The sequence below is a fragment of the Remersonia thermophila genome, chromosome 4, assembly GCF_042764415.1.
Source record: "Remersonia thermophila strain ATCC 22073 chromosome 4, whole genome shotgun sequence".
Taxonomy (NCBI): Eukaryota; Fungi; Ascomycota; class Sordariomycetes; order Sordariales; family Chaetomiaceae; genus Remersonia; species Remersonia thermophila.
The window spans coordinates 3,187,033-3,209,813 of NC_092220.1; the positions used below are offsets into that span (position 1 = coordinate 3,187,033).

General features: G+C 62.1%; 7 protein-coding genes and 1 non-coding gene across 8 annotated transcripts; 4 read left to right on the top strand and 4 right to left on the bottom strand.

Moving 5' to 3' along the window:
* The first annotated feature begins 229 nt into the window (after nt 1-229).
* VTJ83DRAFT_t91 lies at nt 230-326 on the top strand. The gene has a single exon. It is a non-coding gene; the product is annotated as a tRNA-Leu (tRNA).
* Nucleotides 327-1,064: 738 nt separating this feature from the next.
* Nucleotides 1,065-3,327, bottom strand: VTJ83DRAFT_5037 (uncharacterized protein; the record flags this gene model as incomplete). Its single annotated transcript, XM_071011593.1, has 3 exons — nt 1,065-2,510; nt 2,609-3,132; nt 3,219-3,327. 3 exons carry the CDS (start codon nt 3,325-3,327, stop codon nt 1,065-1,067), a joined length of 2,079 nt encoding a protein of 692 aa, XP_070866487.1.
* Nucleotides 3,328-4,113: 786 nt separating this feature from the next.
* Nucleotides 4,114-5,184, top strand: VTJ83DRAFT_5038 (uncharacterized protein; the record flags this gene model as incomplete). The annotated part of the gene is made up of 1 exon (XM_071011594.1): nt 4,114-5,184. One exon carries the CDS (start codon nt 4,114-4,116, stop codon nt 5,182-5,184), a length of 1,071 nt encoding a protein of 356 aa, XP_070866488.1.
* Nucleotides 5,185-5,350: 166 nt separating this feature from the next.
* Nucleotides 5,351-7,118, bottom strand: VTJ83DRAFT_5039 (uncharacterized protein; the record flags this gene model as incomplete). Its single annotated transcript, XM_071011595.1, has 2 exons — nt 5,351-6,652; nt 6,822-7,118. 2 exons carry the CDS (start codon nt 7,116-7,118, stop codon nt 5,351-5,353), a joined length of 1,599 nt encoding a protein of 532 aa, XP_070866489.1.
* An 839-nt stretch (nt 7,119-7,957) lies between these two features.
* On the top strand, nt 7,958-10,247 carry VTJ83DRAFT_5040 (uncharacterized protein; the record flags this gene model as incomplete). Its single annotated transcript, XM_071011597.1, has 3 exons — nt 7,958-8,124; nt 8,192-8,384; nt 8,469-10,247. 3 exons carry the CDS (start codon nt 7,958-7,960, stop codon nt 10,245-10,247), a joined length of 2,139 nt encoding a protein of 712 aa, XP_070866490.1.
* A 494-nt stretch (nt 10,248-10,741) lies between these two features.
* On the bottom strand, nt 10,742-14,273 carry VTJ83DRAFT_5041 (uncharacterized protein; the record flags this gene model as incomplete). Its single annotated transcript, XM_071011598.1, has 3 exons — nt 10,742-14,016; nt 14,078-14,174; nt 14,232-14,273. 3 exons carry the CDS (start codon nt 14,271-14,273, stop codon nt 10,742-10,744), a joined length of 3,414 nt encoding a protein of 1,137 aa, XP_070866491.1.
* Nucleotides 14,274-14,993: 720 nt separating this feature from the next.
* VTJ83DRAFT_5042 (uncharacterized protein) lies at nt 14,994-16,543 on the top strand (the record flags this gene model as incomplete). Its single annotated transcript, XM_071011599.1, has 2 exons — nt 14,994-15,124; nt 15,199-16,543. 2 exons carry the CDS (start codon nt 14,994-14,996, stop codon nt 16,541-16,543), a joined length of 1,476 nt encoding a protein of 491 aa, XP_070866492.1.
* Nucleotides 16,544-20,118: 3,575 nt separating this feature from the next.
* VTJ83DRAFT_5043 (uncharacterized protein) lies at nt 20,119-21,521 on the bottom strand (the record flags this gene model as incomplete). Its single annotated transcript, XM_071011600.1, has 2 exons — nt 20,119-20,205; nt 20,274-21,521. 2 exons carry the CDS (start codon nt 21,519-21,521, stop codon nt 20,119-20,121), a joined length of 1,335 nt encoding a protein of 444 aa, XP_070866493.1.
* Nucleotides 21,522-22,781: the final 1,260 nt, after the last annotated feature.

A 22,781-nucleotide genomic window follows, 5' to 3' on the forward strand; every position in this document is an offset into this window, starting at 1 on the left:
CGGGCGCAAGAAAAGAGACAACGGCGATCCAAGCTGGGGCGGTGCTGCTGCTCGTTAAGGTTGGGTCTACAACCAGCACGTGAAATGTACCCACGTACCTACGTAGTACGTCGCCTACTACTACTGTGTACGTACCTACGGGGTACGGCGTGGTTAGGTGGAAAACCAAACGGAAAGAGGGTGTCTCCAAATTCTGATAGTGTCGCACTTTTGGCGCTCCGAAGATAAGGGCGGAATGGCCGAGTGGTCTAAGGCGGAGGATTTAAGTATTTTCTTAAATCTCCTCTTCTCGAGAGAGAGCGTGGGTTCGAACCCCACTTCCGTCAAATTGCTTTTTGTTCATGAACCTCCTCTCGTCATCCTTTTTGGCTTGACCTGCGGGGCCTCAACGGCTCCTCCGGAGCAGCTGTACGCTGCCGTCATGGAGCTGGAGATCGGCCTTCGTGCTGACGAATGACATGTCTCATCCAGCCCATCAGGATCATCCCCACCCCCTCAGCGGCATCACAAGCGATGAACACAACCACCCCCAACATGTCATGGGGCCCCGAAAGTTCTAGCTACGAGAACCGCCTAGGTATCTCGTCAAACTGAAGAGAGAGAAAACCTCATTCGACGACCACATTCACATCCAGCCCGATATGCAATGACAACCGAGGAGGAAAGACAACGGCGCGATAGGCACGAAATCTGGGGATCTCCTTTTCATACAACATCCTAACCACCACCACGGCGAACCACAGACACACACACACACACACTCTCTCTCTCTGCCCATCCATGACCGAAAAACAAAGAGCACCAGTACCCTTCCGTTCGCCCCTCAACGCCACAGAAAAATCCGCGGAAGAACCCAAAGAACGATTACCCGGAACAAGACCGACAGAGAACAAACTACTACTACTCATCCAACACGCACCACCCCCATACGCCCACCCGCACGCAGGCGCATTCCAGCTTGATTCACCAGCGGCTTCACCCACCCCCCTGATTTTTTACAAGGGGAACCAAGCGGGCACGGCCGCGGGCAAGAAACCAAGGTCCAACCGGGCCCCCTCGGCGCTCTAGGCCTCGTAGCTCTTGATCGGACCCTCGGCGCTCAACGGCTGCACGGCGCCCGGCGCGGGCGCGGGGTGGAACGTCATGAGCTGCCCGTCTCCGGCGGCCGCCGCGATCTCGTTGGCCAGCCTCGCGCCCTGCTCGCCGCCCACGGCCGCGGCCTGGCGCAGCGCCTCCTGGACCTCGCGGACGCGGCGCTTGAAGGCCAGGCGGTCGAGGAACAGCTGCTGGCGGGCGCGCTCCAGCTCGCGCCGCTCGGCCTGCAGGATGCTCTCCATCTCGTTGAAGTACTTGAGCTTGAGCTCGAGCTTCTCGAGGGTCACGTTGACGGCGGCCGAGACCAGGCGCGTCATCTCGCGCTCCTCGTGCGAGGCGAGCCCGCCGGCGCGGGCGCCCATGGCGGCGAGAGGGATGTTGGCGAGCGAGGCGGTGGTGGTGGTTGTCGTGGTGGTGGTGGTCATCGTCGTGGTGGTGGTGGTGGTCTCTTGCCGGATGTCCACGTCCATGGAGTCGCCGCCGGCCTCCTTCTCCTTGTCCTTGCCCTTGCCGTTGGCCTGGGAATCGGCGGCGCTCCCGCCCTCGAGCTTGCTGCGGAGGTTCTGCTTCAGGACCTCGGCCGACTTGTTGGCGGCGGCGGCGGTGCTCGCGGGGTCGGCCAGGCTGGCCAGGAAGCCGACGACCGACATGACGGGGTTGTCGGTCTGGCTGAAGGGGAGGTGGCCGCCCGCGTTTCCGAGCAGGCTCAGGCCGGTGGGGGTCTCGAGGCGTTCCGACTCGAGGTACTTGTCCTCGATGTCCAGCTGCAGGAACTGCAGCACGCACTCCTCGCGCGTCCGGGTGCCCACGTACTCGGCGATCTCGCCCCAGTCCTCGTCGTAGCGCTCCAGCGCCTCGAGCAGCCGCAGGATCTCGGCGTCGCTCCACGGCGCGTCGCGGTCGACGACGGACGAGTAGGCCGAGTTCTCCATCTTGGTGTAGTGGGCGCTCGTCTGGTTGGCGGGCAGGCGGCCCTCGAGGTAGCAGCTCGGGCACAGGTCGTACTTGGCCTTGCTGCTGGGGTCCGACTGCGAGCTGTGGTAGTAGATGCGGGTGCAGTCGGTGCCGCAGTTGAAGCAGTGGATCTTGGCGATCGGGGCCTTGGTGAGCTCGTCGGCGCCCGACACGCCGTTGGTGGCGGGGGTCTCGCCGTTGGGCTTGCCGTCGCTCTTGTTGAGCTTGTTGTGCTTGGCGTTGGCCTCGTAGATGTTGCGCCCGACCTCGAGGTTGAGCTCCGTCTTGGAAGCCGGGGTCGCTGCCGCCTTGGCCTCGGTGTCCTTGTTTTCCTTGCCTTGGGTCACGACGGGGTCGGCCGCCGGCTGCCAGGGCTGGAGGCCGCGAGGCGTGTCGCAGATGATCTTGAAGTGACCGGTGAACGGCGGTCCGACATGCGAGGGCCGCTGATCGGCGTCGACCTGTGTGGTGTAGCAGCGTTAACCAACCATGACGAGAAACAACAAAAAAAGGAAACGCGACCAGAAAGCTGCCAAAAAAAAAAGGAGGGGGCGCGTACCTGGTAGTTGATGAGACCCCACTGCTCGAGGAATGCGTGCACGCGCATGATGGCGCAGACATCGCCGGCCAGGTTGCGGCGGCAGGCCGTGACGGTGAGGTACTCGACCGGGTTCAGACGATAGGCGTTGATCATAAAGTCGCGGTAGTCCTTGTACACGGCGGGCGTCTTGCTGCGGTTCCGGTGGTTGAAGAACTCGGGCAGCGCCTTGCGCTCAATGTTGTGGATGGTGTTCATGTCGAACCAGGTGCTGTAGCTGGGCAGCACGATGGCGTGGGTCTGCGAGATGAGATGCTCTCTCGCGGCGTTCTCGATGAACTCCTTGGTCTTGGCCTCGCCGGCGCCGTCGGCCGAGCCCGCGCCGTCCGCCTTGCCGCCCTCGGTCTTTGGCGCGTCGCCCATCTCCTCGTCCTGGCCCGCCGCATCGGCGCCCTTGGACGCGCCGCCCTGGCCGTCTAGCCCGGCGCCCGGCGCGGGGGTTGTGCTGTCCTGCTTGATGGCGGGGCCCTCGGTCATTTGCACATCTGCAGGGTTATTTTCGTCAGCAATGCGCGGCACAACAACCTCAGGACGGCAGGCAGTCCTTGGCGGGGGGTGGTGCGGTGCATACCCTCGTTTTGGTCGTTGGCATCCGGCAGCGGCGGTTGCGCCAGGATCGGGTTGGCACCGGGCGACGCGGCGTTTGTTGGGGTGCCGTAGCTGACCGAGCTCTCATCCATGGCGATGGCGATCGGTGATGGCTATGGATGGAAACCGGGGATGGAGGGGGGACAGAAGGATGGATGGGGAGCCCTTGGGACAAAACACCCGGCAGCTGTGGGGAGCAGCAAGAGAAGAAGTGGCCAATTGAAGTAGGATCCTGATGCGCAAAAGAATCGAAACGGCGTAACGAATGCAGCTCCGCGTGCCGATAGGCGATCGAGTTTCGATGTGAGGCCGGCGCAAAGTCGCGTTCTGTCGATGGCGGCGGCAAGGGGGGGGGGGGGAGGGGGGGGGGGAAGAGGTCGGGTGTGGGATGGTTTCGTGTTGGCGGCGCGTTGGAGGAAATTGTTGCGCGACGAGCCACAGCAACGTCCAAGTAGTTAGTTAACTAGTTAGAAGCTGCGGCGGCTGGCGGCTCCAGCAGAAGTGGCGCACAGACCACCTGGGAATCGTCAGGGAGTCACGTGACGCCTCACAGTCGTGACCGGAACGATCTTCGGTATGATACGTCGAAACGTTTGTTACCGGCCGTACGGTGTACGGTACGGACGGGGAAAAAAACCCACCCGACCGGGGTCGTGCTTCTTGCTTCGACCTCGGGCCGCTTCCACCCGTCATCATCGCTTGTCTCTCTCCCTCTCCTCCAACGCAGCGCCGGCCCCGCGGGCTTTTCTACCTCCTTGACAGCACAACGCACCCAAAAGCCACACGCACGCGAACTCTCCTCGGCCGGAACCCGACGCCTCGGTCGAATCCAATCCTTCCCGGCCTCCTCCAGCCCACAAAACCAATCACCGAATACCATGCTGGCCGCCGGACCCCGCCGGGCCATCTCGGCGCTCGCCCGCCCGGCGCTGCGGGCCGCCACCACCCCTTCCCCCTTGACCTCGCCGGCGGCGCTCCGACGGTTCCTCTCCGCCCTCGCCATCCTTGAGCAGCGCGACGGCAAGATCGTGCCCTCCTCCCTCAGCGCCGTGACGGCGGCCAAGCAGCTGGGCGGCAGCGTGCACGCCTTCGTGGCGGGCGGCGACGTTTCCGGGGCGGCCTCGGAGGCGGCCCGCGCCCAGGGGGTCGACAAGGTGGTGGCCGTCGACAAGGCGCCGGCCTACGACCGCGGCCTGCCCGAGAGCTTTGCGCCGCTCGTGGCCGAGAACGTCAAGAAGGGCGGCTACACCCACGTCGTGGCGGCCCACTCGGCGTTCGGCAAGAACGTGCTGCCCCGCGTGGCGGCGCTGCTCGACGCCCAGCAGGTGTCGGACGTGACGGCCATCCAGGACGACAAGACGTTTGTTCGCCCCATCTACGCGGGCAACGCCGTGGCGACGGTCGAGTCGTCGGACCCCATCAAGGTGGTGACGGTGCGCGGGACCGCCTTCCCGCCGGCGCCGGTGGCGGGCGACGAGGGCGCCGGCGCCGCGGCGGTGGAGGCCGGCGTGGACCCCAAGGTCGAGAGCCCGACCGAGTGGGTGTCGGAGGACCTGGCCAAGTCGGACCGGCCCGACCTGGGCACGGCGAGCCGCGTCGTGTCGGGCGGCCGCGGCCTCAAGTCCAAGGAGGAGTTTGAGAGGATCATGCTCCCGCTGGCCGACTCCCTCGGCGCCGCCGTCGGCGCCTCGCGCGCGGCCGTCGACAGCGGCTACGCCGACAACAGCCTGCAGGTCGGCCAGACCGGCAAGGTCGTGGCGCCTCAGCTGTACGTCGCCGTCGGCATCTCGGGCGCCATCCAACACCTGGCGGGCATGAAGGACAGCAAGGTCATCGCCGCCATCAACAAGGACCCCGACGCGCCCATCTTCCAGGTGGCCGACGTGGGGCTCGTGGGGGATCTCTTTGAGAAGGTGCCCGAGCTGACCGAGAAGGTCAAGAAGGCATAGAGGAAAGAAAACGAAGAGAAGAAACAAGAAAAAGGGCAGCAGAGCTACAATATAATGTACAATATTGTTTTGGGGGCATTGTTGTTTTTCTCCGTTTGATACAAGGGGGAAAAAAATACCACACCACACACACACACACTCACACACAACGAGCTCGTTGGTTCCATCAGCCCAACACGGCCAGCATCTCGGCCGTGCGCGTGAACTTTTCCCTTTCCTTGCCCACCTTGGCACCCCTCTCCCGCTCGGCCGCGTCGATCCGTTTCCATCCTTCCCAATGCACCACCTTGTTCACCTCGCCTCGCGTCATCTCGTGCCTGACCGCGTCCCACCCGTTCACCTCGTCCGGCCCTTGCCCTTGCCCCGGCGCCTCGTTCAGGAATCTTACGCTTGCGTCGGCCCAATCCTCGGCGATGGCGTCGGCCGTCGCGAAGGCGTCCTCCATGGTCGACGCGATGACGCCCGTCGGGCCGCGCTTGACCCACCCGGCGCAGTAGAGCCCGGGGAACGTGCCCAGCGCCATGGCGGCGTCGGGGGTGCGCTCCTCGTGGCGCACGCGGCCCCGGCCGTCGTTGCTGATGACGCCGTGCCGCTCGCTGAAGGGGATGCCCAGCGCCGCGAACTCGGGCAGCGGCGCCGAGCGGTACCCGATGGAGCGGAAGGCGAGCGGCGTGCGCAGCTCGGCGGTCTCGTCGGCGGGGAGGGCGTAGGCCTGCGGGTCGAACGGCGAGGAAAGCGTCGTCCGGGCGAAGCGGACGGCGGCGAGGCGCGGCGGGTCCGACGGCGGGTCCGACGGGAGAAAGGCGGTCGGGGACAGGAGGAAGTCGAGCGACCACGACTTGGCGGCCTCGGCGGGAGGCGTCGGAGAGCCCTTGAGGAGAACGTCCATGAGGCGACGCGGGGCCCGCGGCAGGGCCTTGGGGTCGGGAGGGACCAGGGAGGCGTCGATGGGGTGGAAGCCGACGGCGGGGAGGCGCATGAGCTCGCGGACCTCCTTGATGGTGAAGGCGGCCTGCATGGGGCCGCGGCGGCCGACGATGTGGACGCGCCTGACCTTGCTGCGGGCGAGCGTCTCGACGGCGTGCTCGGCAATGTCCGACCTGCGCAGGACGTCGACGTCTTCGAGCAGCATGCGGGCGACGTCCAGGGCGACGTTGCCCTGGCCGATGATGACGGCCTCGTCGCCGCGGGTGAGGTCCGGGGCGAGGTCGGCGTGCTCGGGCAGGCCGTTGTACCAGCCTACGAACTCGCGGGCCGAGTACACACCGGGGAGGGACTCTCCGGGGATCCCCAGGGCCCGGTCCTTGGGGGCGCCGTAGGAAAAGACGACGGCATTGTAGCGGCGCAGGAGGCTCGCTAGGGACACGGCAGCGCCGTCGGGATGGTCGCTGGCGGTGCCGACCGTGACGTTGCCAATAAAGGTGAAGTTGGGGGATGAAGCCACCTCTTCAAACTTGTCTTGGCAGTTCTGCAGCGCATCCTCTTCCTTTAGCCCTGTGGCACCGATGCGCACCTACGCTACACACACAAAATACAGATTGCTATGGAGGGGAGAGCAAGGATAGGAAGGAGAGGAAGAGGGAGGGGGGGGGGGGGGGGGGGGCGTTTTCAGGGGCCAGCCAGCGATTCACACCCACCTTCACCTCGGGATGGTCGGGGGCGACGCCGAACCTCACCAGGCCGAACGGCACGGGCAGGGCCTCGTACATATCGACCCGCGCGTCCTGGACCCGAGTCATGGTCCGGTAGGCCGTGTAAAACCCCGCAGGGCCAGATCCGATGACGGCCAGGCGAAAGGGGCGGCCATGGCGCGTTGCGGGGGCGGAATAGTGCCTCGGGGCGCCCAGCCACAGAGGATTTCGAGGCTGGCGGCGGCTCGGGAGGAGCGGCGGCCAGGCGGAGGCTCGCCGCGTGCTCCGCGTGAACAAGAGCATCTTGTTGTTTCGGTGGTGTGTGTGTGTGTGTGTGTGTTGTTAGCAATGGCAGTGAAGTGGACCCGAGCTCTTGTTGCAAATCCCCCGGGGCATCTCAACAAGCGCTCATGATGATGCGATTCCCTACTCTTCTGCGAGCGTGCGGCTCATGGTCGTGCGTGGATCGCGAATCGGCCGGGCCAGCGTCCAGGGAGACAGGGAGACAGGCTGGTGAAGGAGCCAAAACCTGGAATTGCAATCGAGGCCGACGGAGCGCCGTCATGGGTTGGAGTGGGTCGCAAGCTGCCCTATGAAGTAAGCCAATCCATCTACCGGATCCGTCGCATCGGGCTCGGCCCGGAGCTGGGCGGATCCCAAGAGTCAGGTCTGTACCTATGCTTGGTATCGCCCACGAAATTGGGGTGGAACTGCGTCTTCCACCTCATGACTCGTGTTGTAATATACTACCACAGTAGTCGGCGGTTGGTCGGGCGATGGCTTCATGTTTTGATCCATTTTTTTCCTCCCGGGCTGGGATGTCTAGACGTCATCGTCGCCCGTCGTCCATAGGCTGTGAGCGCAGCCGGCGGCGCATGCTGCGGCACCGCGTTGCCCGGCCAACCCCTCCCTATCACATTCAACAAAGCCTCTCTCACCAACCGCCCAGATAACTACCACAGTACCTATGTAATGCCGGCTGCTCTTGACGTTGGCAGACAAAAAAAGGAAAAAAAAAAAAAAAAACGTCAAACTCAACATTCCAGTGCTCTCAACCCGCGAGCCGTCCGCCATATCCCCCCATTGTGCGTCTTTTGTGTCCAGCCTGCACACATCACCCAGACAGTAAACTGCTCGGCACGATGGGGGGCTCGCAGCCGCCCTACCTGTACGAGCCCGTCAAGCGGGACGACGAGCGCTTCCCAGAGACACCCTTTGATCCCAAGGCCGTGACCCGTGCCAGCTATGAAGAGAAGAAGCCCAGGCCCAAGCCCGAGGGGCCGCTCATCTCGGCCAACCGCCATCCCGAGTACGGCACTCCCCTCCGCCATCAAAGATTGCATCGTTCGGCCGTGTGCTCACTAACGGTCCAACAGCCTGCATGAGGTCCTTCCCGGGCGGGACACGTTCAAGCCCATGAGCCCTCGCACCAAGGGCTTGATCAAGGCCGTCCGCGTGGTGCAGCTATGTCTCCGGGTGCCCGAGGCCATTGCCGCCGCCGGCTTGATCATCGTCATGATCGTGGCTGGCTTGATGTCGGGGTTCTTTGCGTGGGTCATGAGCACAACGGTAGGCACACACTCTCTCACACACACACGCGCACACACGCCCGCCCTTGTCACGTTGAACTGTCCATGGTAACACCTCCCACAGTTGGGCGTCGCCATTATCCACTGCGGCTATAGCATCTATCACCACTCACGCCCGGCCGGCCTCAAGCCTCCTCGGTCCTCGGCCGCTTACCACTTCTTCTCGGCCGCCTTGGACCTCCTGATCCCCCCGCTGTACGCCTACGGCGCTTATACGACGCGCCGCCGGTGGGATGACGGGAGAGCCAATCCCCAGCTCGCCGAGACCACCAAGGTCAAGTACGCGCTGCCCTCGCTGCATTACAGCCTGATCGCCGCCGGAGGCCTGCACCTGCTGTCCATGGGCATCGCCTTGTGGCTTGCCATGACGTACCGGCGCATCGCCAAGATGCCTCCGGACATGAACCCGTTGGAGCCCAAGTTCACGTCGCGCGTCACGGTGCAAAAGCGCGACAAGTCCTCCGTCGTCATCTCCTTCACCTCGTACGCCGACATCAAGCGGGACAGCGAGCAGCTCTACGATGACCCCGACTCCCCCCGCCGCTCCATCCCCTTCATCCACACCCGCCAGGGCTCCGAGGTGACGGTCGGCGGCGCCAGCAACCACTCGCGCATCATCAACCTTCCGAACCGCCAGTACCAGATCACCCCCGGCAACGGCGCCCCGGCCAGCTCGCGCAAGTCGGAGCGCATGTCGGCTCCGCCGTCCGTCTCCCACGGCGGCGCCTCCTCCTACACCGACATCCCGCTCAGCAAGACGGCCACCAATTCCTCCTCGGCCGTCACCTCCTGGCCGCCGCCGTCCACCCCGAACCTCCCGCGTCCCGCCCGCTTCACCGAGACCTGGTACGCCTCCGACTCGCTCATCAACCGCACCCAGCAGCGCAACCGCAAGAGCCACCAATCCGCCAAGAAGAGCACCGCCGCCGCCGCCACCACCACCACCGCCAACAACAACCACAACCACCCTCGGCGCAGCGCCTACACCACCCTCGACGCCTCTTCGTCCGACAACGACTCCGACCACGACTCCTTCTACAGCCCGGCCCCGATCGGCCCCGTGCGGGGCTCCTCGCTGTGCACCAACAGCATCGACAACGGCAGCGACAGCGACAACCCCGCCGTCCACCCCCTGCGCTCCCACCCGTCCAACTACGGCATGGCCGCCGTCATGACACCCCCCGCCACCACCGACGACGACGAGACCAGCAACACGGAAAACCGCAACCCTGCCGGCAACGCCAACGACAAGGACAAGAAGCCCGCCCAGCGCCGCAAGGGCACCCCCTTCTCGCACATCCGCACCTCCCGCATCCTCACCGACGTCACCGTCAACGACCGCCACCACCCCGCTCTCATCGGCAGCCGCGACGACAACGACGACGACAACGACAACTATTACGACGATTATTACGATGATTACCAAGACCAGAACGACGCCGCCGGCAATGAGCGGGACCGGAACCGGGAGCGGGAGCGGGAGCAGGAGCAGGACATCGCCGACATGAAGAACCACGGCGGCGGCGGCGGCGGCGGCGGCGGCACGCTCAAGGTGCCCAAGAAGCGGCACTCGCTCTTCCCGCCGCGGCACCGGCTCAGCTCGATCCAGGCCGACGCCGACTTCTTGGCCAAGCCGTACGGCGAGCTGAAGCCGGGGACCCCGCCCATCATGATCGGCCCCGCGGGCAAGGAGATGCGGCACTCGATGGGGGCGGCGCCGACCACCACCACCACCCGCCAGGTATCCGGGTGCGATTACGGGGACCTGGGCGGCGGCGGGGAGATGGGGAGGCGGCGGGTCAGCGCGCGGGCGGCCGAGGAGGGGAGGGCGTACGGGTTTTGATTGCGAAGCGCGCGTGGTGTAGTAGTAGCCCCAAGATCCTCAGGGAATGCGGGAGGGACAAGAGAGGGGGTATACGGGATGCTGTTTCTTGATCATGCACGAATTTTGATGTTTGAGGGGGTTTGTTGGGAGTTTATGGCACTTTATTTTTCTTCTTCTTCTTCTTCTTTGATGCATCTATCTAGACATGAGGGCTATGTCAATGTAAGACCAAACCTTATTGTACGCTGACGTTAACACGTGTATCCATGATGATATCCATCAAGAACGTGCACGTGCACGATATATTCTTTGCACACCACAGATACCAAAGTCCCTAACCCGCCTGCCTACTCACACTTGTCCAAAACAAAAAGGCAAACCTCACGGGGGGGAGGGGGGGGGAGCAATACACGCTTGAAACAACCTAAGCCGCAAAACAAACCCCATCCTCCTCCTCCTCCTCCTCCTTCTCATCATCATCATCATCATCATCATCATCTTTTTCTCTTCTTTTACTCTTCCTCTCCTCTCCTCTCCCTTGCCCACGCAGCCCAGTTCGTCCTCTGCCCGCCCGCCCGATCCTCCTCGCGCCAACCGCGCCCGTCCCACGCCCCCAAGCCGCAGAGATGCCGCATCGTGGGCCTGCCGTGCGGGCAGTTCCAGGGCTTGTCCATCTCGCCCATGTGCCTCACGACGCGCGCCATCTGCCGCGCCGACAGCGCGCGGCCGATCATGATGCTGCTGCGGCAGGCCCGCATGGCGAACATCTTGCGCACCTTGCTCGGGCGGGGCACCGTGCTGGGGCTCGACGTCGGGTTGTCGCCCAGCAGGAACACGAGCTCCTCCAGGTCGGCCACCGAAAAGGTCGTCTCGCGGCTGAGCGGCAGGCTGAGCAGCTGGACGCGCTGGCCGACCGGCTTCGCGCCGGACGTGTCCACCGCCACCTGGAACCCGTTGCGCTCGAGCTGGGGGATGTGCTCGAGGATGATTTCCTCCTCGAGCGCCGTGAGCTCGAGCGCTTTGGGCTGCACGAGGCGCTGCGACTGGACCGTTGTCGTCGCTTGGAGGCGCTCAAAGTTGTACTTTTCGTCCGAGGCGTGCTGGTCAATGATGAAGAGCTCGTCGTCGTCGGCGGCCGCGTGGTCGGCGTCTTCACCCGGCGACGCGGCGGCGGCGGCCTCGCGAACGGCCAAGATGAAGCCCAGGTTGAACTGGCCGACGATGCGCATCTTGGCAAAGTCGGACTTGGTGATCTTGAGCGACAGCTTTTCCTCGGCGTCCGCAGCGTCGAGTCCCTCGGGCCCGCCGGCGTCCGAGGCGTCCCGGCTGGGCGGCGGCAAGTGGGCGGCGAGCGAGGCGATGCGCCGCTCTATGTCGTCTAGGCTGGTCTTGACCCGCTGGGCCAGGTTGACCGTCATGTCTTTGCGTCTCGAGCGTCCCTTGACAAAGAGTTCGGAGCGCCTCTCGCCCTCCTCGGTGGGCGCCGCGGCAGCCTCAGCAGCGTCAATCATGGCCTGCACCTTCTCGTCTTCCTGGGCCTTCTTCTCATCTTCGTCGACGTAGTCACCGTCATCATCGCCGTGGTCTCCATGGCACGAATGCGAGGCATCAGGCGCCTCCTCGTGAGCAGGGCTACTAGGCGCATTGGTGGCGTTCTTCGGTGTGGGACGCGGGCTTGAGGGTGTGGGTTCTTCGTGGTCATCCTCCTCGTCCTCCATCACAGCATCCGCGCTTTGGGACACGAAGAGCGATTCTTCGCCTGCTTCGTCTTCTTCTTCTTCTTCATCCTCCATTGCCCTTTCTCCCTCTGTCCCGCCTTCATCTTCATCATCATAGGCCTCCATTTCTTCATCGGAACCCTCGGTTGTCTCCTCGATTGGATCGGCCGAGCTGGAATCGCGAGCCGCCGCAGCCGAGAAGAGTTGAGTGAGCCTCCCGCCAAACGATGGCAACGGAGCCTTCCGTTTCGTCCCGATGCTGGAGCCTGCCGGTTTGCGTATCCCCGAGGCTTCGCTTACCCTGGGGCGTTTGGCAGAACTCCCAGCCACGCTTACCGTGTGGTCGCCGATCGTAATCGTAGCCTCTTGAGTAGGCCGCTTGGGAGGCCGAGAGGATGCCAGGAGGATAGGCCTCGACGATGGAGGCTGCGAGGGGGGCGGGATGGCGGGAACCGACGGCTCGGGTTCGTTGTCCAGCTGCGGGGATGTTGATCGTTCTGAATCCGCTGTCGGAGCCGCGAGGTCGGCGGATGGGCTAGGTTGGTCTACAGAGTTTTCATTCGCAGCCTCCGTCACCGTTCCTGCTGCCACAGAATCAGATAACCCGGCCTTTACCGTCTCGTGCGCAGGCTCCTCGTTGGCAACTGTTGTGTTTGATGGTATGTCACCGCCCACCCCATCTTCATTCAGTTTCGCTTGACCACCCTCAGATCGCTCGCGATCAATAACAGCACGGCCGGCAGGACGCTGCGAAAGTATCATCCGGATGTCCGCCGTAGCTGCCGGTCGGTTCGTGCTGCGACTCGCTGGTGGAGAAACCTTTGGTTTGTTGCCTTTTGCTGCTCCCGCCTGATCCGAGATGGGGTCTCCTTCCCCCTCGCTCTCATCCCCTTCATCGTCTTGAGCACCGCGGGGCGTGTCGTCATCGTCATCGTCGTCGTCATCATCGTCTTCGTGAGACGGGCGGTCGGGGTGCAACGGCGAGCTCGGCTCGGCTTCCGCATCGGGCTCCGCGGCGGTGTTTCTGGCCCGAGTGGACGTGGACGCAGCCGAACGAGCGCTCGCTGGTGCTTTCGACGGCGTCGGCTTGGGTGCCTGCGGTTTGGCGATCGGGATGGTGACATCCTGCTTCTCAAACAGCTCGATCAGGGATTCCCGCAGATTGTCGAGCATCTGCCCCTGGTCGTGCAGCAGGATGGTCCGCTTGTCGGGGCTAACGTTGACGTCGTAGAGATGGGTGTCGAGGCGTATGTCGGCGAAGATGAAGGGCGACTGGGACGAGTTGTAGGTGCGATACACCTCGTTGAAAACCTTGGCGAACTGGGGCAGGCCGCAGGGCCGGCCGTTGACGTAAAACATCTGCCTGTCTGGCGTCTGGCGGCCCTCGCCGTGGGCAGGACGGGAGATGTGGCCCACGACTCGAACCTCGGCGCTGGAACCGTCGGCGCGCGCCTTGCCCTTGGTGAGGGGCCCGGCGGAGGGAACGAGCTCGAGGCGCAGGTCCATGGCGACGAGCGCATTCATGGTCTTGACGCCAAACACATTGATGATGTTCTCGCGGGTGGTGGGGTTGCCCTTGGTGGAGAAGAGCACCATTCGCTTGCCCTTGTTGGGCTGCTGCGAGACGGTAAACTTGACGCCGGTCTGGATGCAGGCATACTGGTTGAGCAGGGCGATGACCTTTCCCCACTCACGCTTGATGTTGCGCTCCAGCTCGCGGCGGCGCACGGGCAGGTTGTAGAAAAGGTTCTCGACGATGACGGTGGTGCCACGCTGGCCCGAGACGACCAAAGTGCTCTTAAGCTTGCCCGAGGTCTCGAACTCGAGGCGGGTGGCGCGGGGCGCCTCCTGTTGGGTGCACGTCACGATGGAGAAGCGGGACAAGGCGCACAGGGACGACAGGGCCTCGCCTCGAAAGCCAAAGGTCTGCAGCTCGGTGAGGTCATCGTAGGTGGAGAGCTTGGAGGTGTAGTGCTTGAGGGCCACCGACTCGTAGTTGTGAGATGCGATGCCCGCGCCATTGTCCTGGACCTCGATCGAGTCCAGGCCCTGGTTCTTGAAGCGGACATCTGTTTTGGCAAGGGTTAGAAGAGATGCCCAACGCTCGGAGAGGACATGCGGTGCCGGTACCAATGGTGGTGGCTCCGGCATCGAGGCTGTTTTCGACAAGCTCTTTGGCGACGGAGCACAAATCGACAATGACCTGGCCGGACTGGATTTGGTGGATCTGGAGATGCGTTGGCAAAACTTGGCTCGGTTGCTGTATTCAATCAGGCAAACATACCGTGCTCGAGTCGATGGCCTTGATGGTAGCATTGGATGCCATTTCCGACGCACGGGCGAGTCACTCGTGTGACTGCAGGCCTCACGTCTTATACGGTGGTCATGGCACTGATGAGTTGGGGGGCGTGGACAGGCTCTACTGCTCACTTTCCGGCTGGTCGTTTTGGATGATGTTTCAATCTCGTCGGCTTCGTCCTACCCCTCGGCCGACCATGGTGGTCGTTGCGGAACGCGACGCGAGACGCGACTTGCATCCCATTTGATCGTTTGATGGCTTGCAGCGCCAATGTCTTGGCGGACCGTGCTGCCAAGCCACAGCTCAACGCCGCGGTCGGGTGTGGCTAGGTGGCTTGCCTAGGCAGTAGGTGGTTGTGGCTGGTATTACGGGCCCCCGGACATAACGGGACCAGTGTCACGGTGCCCCTTCCCCCTCCCCCCCCCCCCCCACAGGGACAGGGACAGGGACCCAGGGCTCCACTTTTGACTTCATGGCTTGGCATTTGCCGGGGCGCGGCGTTTCAAGTCGTCATCTGACTCCACAGCCGCCGACAAGGCCGCCCGGGCCCGCCCCAACCAACCATCTCCTCCGTCTTCGTCCGACACTCACCTGAACAAACACTACGCATCGAGTCCATCAACACACGGTTGCTGTCGAGCCATCTCGCATCACCAACCGCCGTTGGCTCCCGCAAAGCACACACATCGGTCCTCCTGATACGCGACACCCCGCACATACGGCCGCGGGCCCGACAACGCCATCGCCATGGGCGCGCTCCTCTCGATACCGTTCCTGGCGGTGCCGAGCGTGGGCACCGTCCTCTCCTTCGCTGCCAGCTGCTGCGGCGCCGCGACATGCTCCATGGTGTGCAGGGCATGTGGCAAGTGTGGGAACAGGTACGCTCGAGCGCCAGGCGCTCCCCGTTTCTGCCTTCGCCGAGGGCGGTGCTAACCTATCCGTCTTGTCGCAGCATCGCAACGCGCATCGCATACGCACTCATCCTCCTCATCAACTCGATCCTGTCGTGGATCATGCTCACAAAATGGGCCATCGAGAAGCTACAACACCTCATGCTCGACTATGTCAAGATCAAGTGCGGTGACGGCGACTGCCACGGCTGGCTGGCGGTCCACCGCATCAACTTCGCCCTCGGCATGCTCCACCTCGTCCTGGCCGCCGTCCTGCTCGGCGTGCGATCCTCCAAGAACCCGCGTGCCGCCATCCAGAACGGCTACTGGGGCCCCAAGATCATCGCCTGGATCAGCCTCATCGTCCTTACCTTCTTCATCCCGGACCCCTTCTTCCAGTTCTGGGGCAACTACATTGCCATGGCCGGCGCCATGCTGTTCCTGATCCTCGGCCTCGTGCTGCTCGTCGACCTCGCCCACAACTGGGCCGAGTACTGCATCGTCCGCATCGAGGAGACCGACTCGAATGCCTGGCGCTTCACCCTCGTCGGCTCCACCCTCGTCATGTTCCTGGCCTCCCTGGCCATGACGGGCATTCAGTACGGCTTTTTCGCCTCGAGCGGCTGCTCCATGAACCAAGCCGCCATCACCATCAACCTCATCCTCCTGCTTGCCATTGCGGTCATCTCGGTCCACCCCACCGTCCAGGAGCACAACCCCAAGGCCGGCCTCGCCCAGGCCGCCATGGTGGCCGTCTACTGCACCTACCTGACCATGTCGGCCGTCGCCATGGAGCCCGACGACACGGAGGACCGCCACTGCAACCCGCTCATCGCCGGCCAGGGCACGCGCACCACGACCGTTGTCCTCGGCGCCATCGGCACCATGGTCACCATCGCCTACACCACCACCCGCGCCGCCACCCAGAGCCTCGGCCTCGGCGGCGGCGGCGGCAAGGGCGGCCACATCCGCCTGCCCGACAGCGACGCCGAGTACGAGCACGGCCTGATCACGACCCAGCCCTCGGCCCGCCGCCAGATGCGCGCCGAGGCCCTGCGCCGCGCCGTCGAGGAGGGCAGCCTGCCCGCCGACGCCCTCAACTCGGACAACGACGACGACGACTACGCCTCCTCGGACTCGGGCGTCGCTCGCGCCAACGACGATGAGCGCTCCAGCACCCAGTACAGCTACGCCATGTTCCACATCGTCTTCTTCCTTGCCACCGCTTGGGTGGCGACCTTGCTGACCATGGACTGGGAGGACGGTCGCGACGATGACTTTGCCACCGTCGGCCGCACCCTCTGGGCGAGCTGGGTCAAGATCGTTAGCGCTTGGGTCTGCTACGCGCTTTACATCTGGACCTTGATTGCTCCGGTCCTGCTGCCGGACAGGTTTGATTTTGATTAGAAAGGGGCTTCTCGATGCGGGGTGCGGTATTGCTTGGTTCTTGCGTTTGGGTGTTGGCATCGCAACGGGTTCTGTCGGGCGGCGCGATTTTGTTTCCTTGGGTTCAGAAAGCCTGGCCCCTTGTGTAAAGGTTTCCTTTTGCGTTTTCAGCATGGCTGGTCTGGCTGGTCTATAGTAGGCGGGTTCAGTTGGTCGGTCTCTGGCATGGAATGTCGTTATCTCCTCTGCAAGCGCACACGTGCGGCATCTTGTTAGGTTCAGTCCATCCGTGTTGTCATTCTCCCAAGGGGCTGTGTGACTTGTGTCTCCTTTGGCGGCCATGTTTGGAATGCGGTGCATTTGCATGCTGCGGAGTCCTTGAAGAGGGGGGGCGGGGGGGGATCAATCTGTCCACCTCAATTTTCATGGAAGATCCGATGACATAGGGGTGTTAAGCCCTCGCGCGTAGATGGTTTTCAAACGTCCTCACGCCATCTTGAGAGGGGGCCAACACGAGCCTTGCTCGTCAACATCGACGCATTCCATGCCGTTCCCACGGACGTGGGGGCGCTTCAAGCATCATGTCATAGTCCGCGAATGTACGGAGCTTCGCCGTCAACCTCGGGAGGCATGTCGGTGAGAACTGGGCCAGCATCCAGGCTGGCTTCGGACAGGCCGTCTCGACAAACGCCGCGCCCTGGCACCGCTGTGGGACGTCGCGGGGTATGTGGGGTCATGTCAGCTGGGTTTCAAGTTGAACCAATATTCCTCTCGATCAGCTCAACGCCTGGAGAAAGTGGATGATGTGGAGGGGAGGGACAAAGAGGTTCTCGGTTATTTCCGTGTCTGATATCTAGAATAAACAATGCATGGCTTGTCTGCCGGTTGTCGAAAGGCAATCTCATTGGTCGCCAGGCTCATGGGTTTCTTCGACTCTCCGATGCTTCACAACGCATCGGCGATCGTCGCTGGTGTCTCAGATGGTTGATCAAGCGGAAGTGTTACGAAGAAGGCCGGTCGCGAACTCGACAGGAAGAATGGCAATGGCTGAAAAAAAAAAAAAAAAAAAAAAAAAAAAAAAAAACCCAGGCGGTAAGCTGAATATGCACACAAGATGCCGCGGGTAACCGATGCGATGCGATTCACGGGCACTTTTGCCAACCTCCTCGGGGGTGCCCGTGGAGTAACACCAGGCAGGGCTAGACTCCGTGGCTGCTGCGGTCCCCGTCACCGTGGCTAAATCGTGCCGCCTATCCAGTTACGAAAGTGAGTCCTCTTGCAACGGGGATTCGAGGCCTAGCATCTTTGCTTTTCTTCCCCCACGGTGCAACGCGAACTGTCTTAACATCAAACCACCACCTGTACGCAGTAATCTTGAAGCGGGGTCCTGTTGGAATAGCGGTCAGGAAAGCAAGATGACGGCGGGGGAAAAAGGCAAAGGTGCCGTAGGGATCATGATGGTGGCGGTTGTGGCTGATGAGCGCCGCGGACGACAGGCCGAGGCGAGAACCTCACATAAGTGAGGCTGGGGAAAACGTCTCCCCACGTTCAACAAAACACATGCGCCGGCCAACTGTTGTATATTGATGTCGTTCTGGTGGCGTCTGGTTGTGCACGGTACCTAGGCAGGTACGTAGCAGGCCTCATGGCAACAACTAGGCCATCAGGAGCGTTTGGGGCTAGATTGGGCCTCCATCACAGCGCAGACTGGTCGCTTCGAGGCAACCCAAGTTCTCAGTGGCAATGGCTGGGAGAGAGGCTGGCCCCCGAGAGCCTGAGCCGCCGAATTGGCTCTGAGCGGCTACATGGTGGGTCAAGAGTGGACTAACCACCTCAAGCATGTCTGAGCTGCCCGTACTAAGGTAGTTATAACTTCAGGTACGCGGCATCCCGCTAGACCCAGCGAACATAAGGAGCGTCGGTACCGGATCTACTCTGAATCTACAGGGAACCAGACCTCACCACGTCCCAACCGCGTCACCGCCCCCTCATGCGTGCCCTCGCCTCCAAGTACACACCGGGCCGCCGTGTGTAGACTCACGTCCTCCCTCACGCCTCAGCGCGGCATCCTGCAAGGCGTCCGGACCTGCACATGTCCATCGCGGTAGTTAGCTAGTCATGCCGGTGTGTTCGAATGATACAGCAGCATTGCCCCGTACGTTAGGGACGCACATGCCTTAGCCGTACGGCACGTTGCCTTGTCAGCCGGGGGGGGGGGGCGCGTGCTGCATCTCTTCTCAACTAGGTGCTGTCTGTGCCCAAGATTTCGTATCAGGAGTTGACTGCCTCCAACCCCTTTGGTCGTATCGCAGCACACGAGAGATGATCAAAGACACGAGAGAAGAGAAACCGGCAAAGATCTCCCGCCGTCTATTCAAGAGGAACGTTTGAGACCTAACAAGGAAAAAGGTTACGCGACCGGACTAGGTCCGCAGGTCTGTCGTTGGCGATAGGCGGGTTGACAGTGCAGGAAAGGGGGATGCTGACGCGTCTGTCCCCCAAGAGCGAACCTAACGCATCTTGAAGCCAGCAGCAGCAGTTATCATTCACTCATTATCGTCGCCGGTGGCGTTTCGGTACCTGCATGATTGGGTGCCTCATGCTGCAGCGCCCTGCAGGGGCTTGCCCGATTGCCAGCTGCAAGATCAAAAAAGCAAAGTTCATAACATACTGCGTACACAGTATGTCCGGTCAGCTCTCCGACACCCTTCCCGATATCACGTGTTGGCCGTGCTTCACGAGCCGTGATGGAGCAGTTGAAAGTGCAGCGTTGGGAAGAACAAGAAACGAGGCTCAAGTCTGTCTTGGAAATGCAATGTACACACACCACAAAAATATAAATATAAAGGCAGGCCTAGGTGGCCCGACGTTTGTTCAAGGCCCCTCTTCGATGAGCTAGACAGCTAGAATATCCCGTCCCAACTCCTCAACGCCATTCCCGTCATAGCCATGCCCCACAGCGTCAAAGACCACCCCTATACCAGCGATGTTCACCAGAGGTATGCCATATTGTCGACCCTACGCCTCCTTCCCCCGCCTTATATTCTCACCTCTCAGGGGCGGACGATCCATAGGCGCATTCGCTCACATACCTTCTTGCCAGGAACATGCCTACCGTCGACCACCCGTCTCCGACACCCGTGAAAGAAGAAGTTATTTTTGTTCAAGTGCCATCACCCATGTTGATGCGTTGGATGAACGAACTGGACCCCGCCAACCTCCCCATCAGCGAGTCCCTCTTGAACCTTGGTCTAGAGCAGTAGGTCGTAGGTCCCTGTCTCCAGCTTGAGATGAGTGACCCGGCCGATGGTGGAAAGACATCAGGCGGAGCTCGAGAATATCGGTGGCGGTCAAGGCGTTGGCGGCGCGGCGTAGTGGCCACATGAAGGATGGTGAAAACATCGAGCGGGCGTTTTATGTTCCCGAGGGCGGGTCTTTTTCTCTCCTTTTCTTTATATTGCTGTGTTAGGGCACCCGTTCAACCCAAATGTTCGTTCCTCGTGCCTGAAAGATGATCCCAATGCTCATGACTCCTTTTTTGTTTCTCTTTTCGCCTCAGATGGTGTATAGACCGCATAATATGAACTATAAGCTGTCTAGGCTGATGCGTCTTCACTGTCGATGACGGCGTCCGTGGCGTGGAAACCATCTAAGGTGATGGTCACCGCACCAGCTTGCACAAGCTGAAGAAAACAAGTCAGCTTGTGTTGCTTGCTCATGGCTGTATCCCTGTAGATTTTTTTCTACTTACCGCACGGGAAAGATCTTCTATCAAGTCATCGCCGTCTTCGATGCCAACGCACAGCCGAATAAGATCCTCGGGCATCTGCCTCTCCTGCCTCGTCTTGGCGTCGATGCTGGCATGGCTCATGCGACACGGCATGCTGATGAGGCTGTTCACGCAACCGAAGCTAACGCTGATGCCCCAGAGGCGGGCCGACTCGACGATCCTTTCGGAGAGGGCGACGTCGCCCGTCTCAAACGAGAGCACGGCGCCGGCGCCGCGGGCCATGGACCAGTGGAGGTCGTACTGGGGGTGCGACTTGAGGCCGGGATAACGGACGCGGAACCCGTGGGATTCTAGGAACTCGGCGATGCGCTGGGCGTTGGCCTGCTGCTTCTCCATGCGGATGGCCAGCGTCTTGACGCCGCGCATCAGCAGGAACGAATCGTTGGGCGAGAGGCCGCAACCGGTGGCGTTGATGGTGAAGTACATCTTGTCGCCGAGCTCAGGGTCGTTGCAGGCGATGACGCCGGCCATGATGTCGTGGTGGCCCGAAAGGTACTTTGTGCCCGACTCGTAGACGATGTCAGCACCGACGTCGAGCGGGTTGAAGAGCATGGGCGAGAGCATCGTGTTGTCGACGACGACGAGAGCCTTGGGGTTGGCGTCGTGGGTGGCAGCAGCGATGGTGGGAATGTCGACGATCTTGATGAGCGGATTCGTGGGGGTCTCGAGCAGCACCATGGTCGTCTTGTCCGAGATGACGCGCTTGACATTGTCTGCGTTGGTGGTGTCGACGTGGTGCACTACGACGCCTTGGTTGTTCTTGAGGTAGGTGAGCAAGCGGTGCGTCCCGCCGTACAGGTCGTCGCCCGTGATGACCTCGTCGCCGGGCTTGAGGAGGCGGGTGATGACGTCCAAGGCGCCCATGCCGGAGCTGACAGCCAGCACACGGGCGGCGTTCATGATCTTGGCCAGATGGCGCTCGAGATGGGTGCGGGTCGGATTGCCAGACCGCGTGTAGTCGTACTCGCTGCCGCCGTTGGAGGATGTTTGCTTGAAGGTGGCCGACTGGTAGATGGGGACGCTCGAGGCGCCATACTGATCCTTGGTCTCGGTATAGACGAGCTCCGTGGCCAAGGCGTAGCGCTTCCGGCCTGAGAGAGGGCTCGACGGAGCGGGCGATGGCGGGAGGGCATGGCCATCGACGTCGACGCGGGCGAGAATTTTGTTGGCGGCCTGCGTCGCAGGGCTAGAGCCGTTTGGCGTCGCCATTGGGGAGGTTCTGGGGGGGCTACGGCGACGGGGATGGGATTGCCGAGGGCCAAAGGGAGCGGCAGCAGAACAAGCGTGCGGCCAAAGACAATGACTTGAGGCGGCAGATCCGATGTCGCCACACGGCACGGACGCAGTTCGTCCAAAATCTGGCCACGTTGGGGGCGCGGCGGAAAGCGGCTGAGGAAGGCAAAAACGATGGCAAACCCCCACCCTGTGAATGCTTTGGAGGAAGTAACTAGAGAAAGAAGAATTGGGAGCGAGGTCCCGTGTCCAGTGGAGAGAGAGAGAGAGGGAAGTTGCCTCGCTTCGAGCTAAGAGAAAGGGGACCGGGGCCCAGGGAGGAAACCCCAGGCCTGGCGTTCGAGTCATCCATCAGCATTCCCGGGAAGACGTCGACCGCCTTTTTCCCATCCGAGTTCCGGAGCGGCAGGGACCCGCAACGGCTTAGGGCGAGAGATACACAGTACATGGCTGTGAGCGGCTGAACAGGCGCTCCGTCAGGTACCCGATAGCCGGTAGGGGCCCCACTGCGGGGCCGGCAGAATGACGTGCTTGCCAGGGGCGGGAGTTGCTTCTCGCTCGCCTGGAATCACGTATTCCCCCGAAACCGCAAGCAGGGAGCCCCGTATGTAAAGTAAACAATGTGATGTCTTCGGCATTCCCTGGTCCAAGTGGACAGCGATGAAGTTGACGGCCAAGGTAGGAGGCCAGCCCTGTCTGTTTCCATAGCCCTGTCTGTGTGTCCCATCCGAGCCATGGGAACGATCCGATGTACCTGCATTGGCATGAGACACGCGCTGTAGAACCAACTCATCGTTGCCCGAACGGCCGTCTCAGATCATCATGTCCCAGTCACCACCAACCATGCCAGCCTGGTTCGAACAACACGCGGGGTAGGCCAGTCGCTTTGCCAGTTGCCGTCCATCCCCCCCTATCGCTCTGGTCTGGTCGCATCTCGTTATCAGGGACACACATAGAATACACGACAGAACGCAACCCTCCCCGTTCGACTGCGTCATCGGCTAAACCCGCCATTGAGCACAAAAAGCAAGGCGCCTTAAGTATCCTTCATTTATCTGGGTATTGCGTACTCTATGAACCGCCCTGTCCCGGCGGCTCCCGCGGTGCATCCGATTCCACCATCCCGGCTCTTACAATTGGGCCCGTCATCGCTCGTCATGGCTCATCATCACCCCCCCCCCCCACCACCACCACCACCATCACCACCACCACCATAGTCCAAGATTGGCGCTTGAG